The 4,679-nt window shown below is 29.6% G+C and overlaps 1 protein-coding gene across 1 annotated transcript; it reads right to left on the bottom strand.

The window, feature by feature from the left end:
* Positions 1–827: 827 nt before the first annotated feature.
* LOC105450269 lies at positions 828–4,419 on the bottom strand. The gene is made up of 6 exons (XM_011690035.1): positions 2,279–4,419; positions 2,056–2,205; positions 1,829–1,912; positions 1,489–1,668; positions 1,092–1,288; positions 828–976 (listed from the first exon to the last, which is right to left on the bottom strand). The coding sequence occupies exon 1, from the start codon at positions 4,310–4,312 to the stop codon at positions 2,711–2,713; it is 1,602 nt and encodes a 533-aa protein (XP_011688337.1). The 5' UTR covers positions 4,313–4,419; the 3' UTR covers positions 828–976; positions 1,092–1,288; positions 1,489–1,668; positions 1,829–1,912; positions 2,056–2,205; positions 2,279–2,710.
* Positions 4,420–4,679: the final 260 nt, after the last annotated feature.

Below are 4,679 nucleotides of genomic sequence, written 5' to 3'. Positions count from 1 at the left end.
CATATCCGTCCGCCATACCACTGAATGCAGGCGCGCGGCGAGATACAACCGCCTCACTGCTCGTCAACTACCGGCTAGGAACTACCAGCGGTGGGCGGTCGTATCTCGCCGAGCGCCTGCATTCAGCAGTAGGCGGACGATTACACGTTTATTCGTCGATCTTCAAAAATTAATATCTTGTTAACGATTACAAATTTTGCAAAATGGTAGAGGACTTTTCTGTTCAATTTTATCTGCTCTACCTGCCCACGAAGTCTGGTGCGGTTATTATGGGACACCCTGTATATATAAAATCTTCGATTTTAAAAACAAGTATGTTTTAATGAGATGTTTAAATCGTAAATGTACGCGTGCAACAAAAAACAACTTAGTAAAATACGAAGTGAAAGAAAAGGTGGTGGTGAGACTCGCCGATTCGATTGTGCGGCACGAGGAAGACAAGCAGTCACATAATGAATTATATCTGTTTGTATGCATCATCTATTTCCTTTTCATGCATATCGTCAAGTAATTCCTTTTTGTTTTCTCGCCCATGTCGCAACTTGGAAAGGCGAAACCATTCGCTAGCTGCAGCTTCAAAATCACATTCGTCGACCCTCTTGGCTCTTAATGTACCTTATATATAATAAAACATAATAAAATATTAATTAATTTAATACTATTTATACTATTTAATACTATTTATTACTATTAATACTATTTAATACTATTTATTACAGTTAATGCAATAGTATGATTCACAATGGTACAATTAATATTGCAAATAAAATTCTAATTTAGATAAAAAATAATATGCAACTTATTGAAATAGCTCACATTTTAGAAGGCGGATGCATTTTAAATCACACTTGCGATAATTATTTCTACGACCACACCACGAACAGATTATACCAAATTTATTGGTAAACAAACGGTTCATACATCGTTGTACCATATTTTTGCTGCCTTTTCCTCCAATTGTTTTCATAAATTCGATCTTAAAAGCATATAGATTAGATTAGACCATAAACACGTTCATAGGTAATTAGATGTAATAAATATTATATTTGATAATTATAATATTATTTATTTATATTAAAAAATTAACTTACAAAAGTCGCTTTTGTTTCATTAGTTTCCAACATTTCTTCGAATTTTATCCAGTTCTCTATGGAATTAATGGGAAGTATCTCATCAAATGTATTCGTATATTCTTCTACATCATTAATGTTTTTTTCCAAAGATTTTAATCTCTTATCAATGCTTTTTATATATTTTAATGTCTCCACACAAATTGGAAACAGTTTTTCTGAAACAAAAATAAATTAAAATAACGTTTAAATTGACTTTTATCGCTATCACGTTTCTAATTAAGATATAAAGTTAAAGTATAACATATTTACTTTAAATATATTATGCTTTAACTTCATATCTTGATCAGAAACATGATAATGATAAAAGCCAATTTAAACGTATAATAGCACTATAAAGATAACATAAGGTTCTTACCAATGTCGTCAGTTGTAGCTAACGGAGATAAAATAAAATCGAAATCTATGACTTTTTTGCACAAAGATTACTGGTTATGCACTAATTGTTTATCAGGTAAAGATTTATTTTCGGATAAATCCCGATTTTTATTTAGTTGTAACTTATTATGTGAACTCTCATTAAATTGCGGAGGTAAATCTATAAAATATCATGAAAGTTAATAAAATATGTATAAGCATTTTGTTTAAAATCGAATCGTTGTCATAACACAAAAAAAATAATAAATAATTTTTTTAAAACTTTGGTTTCTAATAGAAATCAAAGTTTTAAATAGAAAATAGAAACAGAAAACAATTACCGTCAGATTTATTTTCGGATAAATTATGACTTTTGTTTGATTTTAACTTCTTATGTGAAGCCTTAGTAAATTGCGGAGGTAAATCTATAAAATGTTATAAAAATTATTAAAGTATGTATGAACACAGTTTGTTTCAAATTGAATCATTGACATAACATACAAAAATTAAAAAAATATATTTTTCATAAACTTTGATTTTTAATGTAGTAGAAACAAAACACAATCACCATCATCGTCATCTATACTGTCATCGCAAGTATCAAATTCATCGTCGAACTATTTCTCGTGTACTATTCTTTTTCCACGCCCTTTGGTTTCGTCAGAAGAAGTAGCATAATTAGAATCTTCTGCTTTTTTCCGTGCCTTATTTAAATTCTCTGTAATTTAAAATTCTGTATTAACATTGCATAATTTATATTTAGAATAATTTAAATTTTTACGCATACTTACCACAATAGCATTCTACTTTAACATCAAACAGTTGCCAGTCAGCCTCTGGCGGACTATTTTTTTTAATAAAAAAGTTAGCATTCTTTGTTGTTGGCCATCTACATTTGGTGCAATCTTTGGTAAGCCACGAGGTCGGAATTTCGGAGTATGTCCCTTCTTTTGGAAATTGTACAACCGCATATGGGAAACTCATTTCAATGCGAAGTATATGATATCTTCAGTACAATCATATATATAATAATAAAATATAAAATATCACTTAGGCATAGATAGTATAATAATTCGTCCTGTTTGGAGCGTCCTGTTTGACACATTGCGATTGATTACAACCATTCACTGGTGTCTAGAGATTTTTCTCTGTTGAAGCGCTGAGTGGCTGATGGTCAATTGCAACGTGGTCAAACCAGTCCCACCCTTTACTTTATAATAAACCTAATGTAATAAACTAATAATTATACTTGAATGATCATCATCAGAAGACATAATATTATCTGCTTTTAAACATTTACGCGAAATTTCATTAGCTGTAACAATTGCATATGACAAAACTGCTTCACTGATTTTATAAATTCCTACCAGCGTTGAATCACACGGAGAAGAGAAAAATGGTTCAACAGAGAGATGTTGTGTTACTCTAAAATATAGAATATTATTGCTAAAATAAATATCATTCACCGTAGCAATTATATTATTTATAAGACTACAACAATTATCGGGATTGTTGGATGATAACATAAATCCATCAAATTCTACCCTCTTTACTCTTGTCTTATTTTTGTCGTAATAAATTATCGGATAATCTTTCATGGAATATCGAAAATTTTTTTCTATATTTCTCTTTTCTATAATTCTGTTAGCTATTTGTTCTAGAGGTTTACCACTGACTTGTAACGATTTTTTTATTGTATACAAATAGTTTTCATATTTAAAAGCAGAATAAGAATCGATTGTTTCAAACCGTTTTACATCTTCACATATATGTAGCAAATTATGCACATTGTGTGATAAATATTGATCTCCGTAGTACTCGCGGAATTTTCGAACGAAATATTCAAAAAGAGATTGTGCGTAATGAAGCATATGCTTATATTGTTTATCCGATACAATTCTTACAGCAACGCATAGACAGGTAAAATGCATGTATAATTTTTTAGATAACACATTTTTTGTTATGATTATTCCTGTATATAATGCAAAAAGTTTATGTTCGGTTGCTTTCCACCTATCTAGATCCAACAAATCTCTTGGTCGACGTGCAAATTCAACAGGTATAAACTTTTTTAATTTGTTATTACGTTGTTGAGCTTTATCTAATGAAACGGCAGGTAATCGAATATTTATCGCACCTTTAATCCAAAATCGAAGTATTCTTTTATTAACACCAAGAAAAATAAGGTGCATACAGTCTATTGGCACAGTAAAAATTATTCCAATGCCTAAAGTTTCTATACTAGTTAATTGAGTTAAATATTTTTCAACGTGATGTTCTTCATGTTGTCTAGTTGAAAAGGAATGATCCGTTCTCAAGGGTGAATTTAATTCCAAAAAAACGACTTTATTATTAATGAATTCACCTTCTTGTATACACTTTGTGCAACTGAAATAACCCGTGTGACCTTTAATACCACAAATAAATGATTTTGCTGGAGCATCACAAATAATAGCATTTAATTTAATACGAATGATCATTTTGTTAATATTCAAACCATTATCGAGAATACATTTTGCTTCTTCTACAAATGATTTTAGAAACACATCGGCATCTTTTGGTTTTGTATTTCCATGGTAAATACCTATAACAAATGGCTCGGAATAAAAATCTGCAACTATAGCACCTAAGATCGGCCAAAATTGACTACCTGAACTTTTTGATATAGGTAAACCATCTATGTTAATATTTACTTTTAATTCTACTGGATATGTTTGGAAATGCATTTTAATCGAATGTCTCAAACTTTCTGCAAATCCAAAATGAATATATTTTCCATCATTCATTTCTATTATTTGTGATGATATATTACGTGGTGTTTTCATTAATTTTCTACAATCAACTGACACATTTAAATTATTTCTTAACAAAATGTGTAATAGACCATTCACAGCACTTTGACTAATTTTATATTTAATTACCCAAGATCTTAAATCATCATGTATAGAATTTTCAGTATTTACAATGTCTTCTGATGATAAACTGTGTAAATCAGTATCAGTATTAACATCTGATTCATATTTATTTGATTTAAACTTATATTTAAACTTATATTTAAACTTATATCCGAATTACAAGTATTAATACTTGCATTGTCACTTTCTGAATTATTTATACTTGAATTACAGTTATTGTCACTTTCTGAATTATTTATACTTGAATTACAGTTATTGTCACTTTCTATAACAGATT

The sequence above is a fragment of the Wasmannia auropunctata genome, unplaced genomic scaffold, assembly GCF_000956235.1.
Source record: "Wasmannia auropunctata unplaced genomic scaffold, wasmannia.A_1.0 LD336064.1, whole genome shotgun sequence".
Classification (NCBI taxonomy): domain Eukaryota; kingdom Metazoa; phylum Arthropoda; class Insecta; order Hymenoptera; family Formicidae; genus Wasmannia; species Wasmannia auropunctata.
This window is presented reverse-complemented; position numbering and strand designations above follow the sequence as displayed.

Coding starts and splice junctions, on each gene's coding strand:
- LOC105450269 (XM_011690035.1), bottom strand. CDS start 4,312: ATGAAAACACCACGTAATATATCATCACAAATAATAGAAATGAATGAT.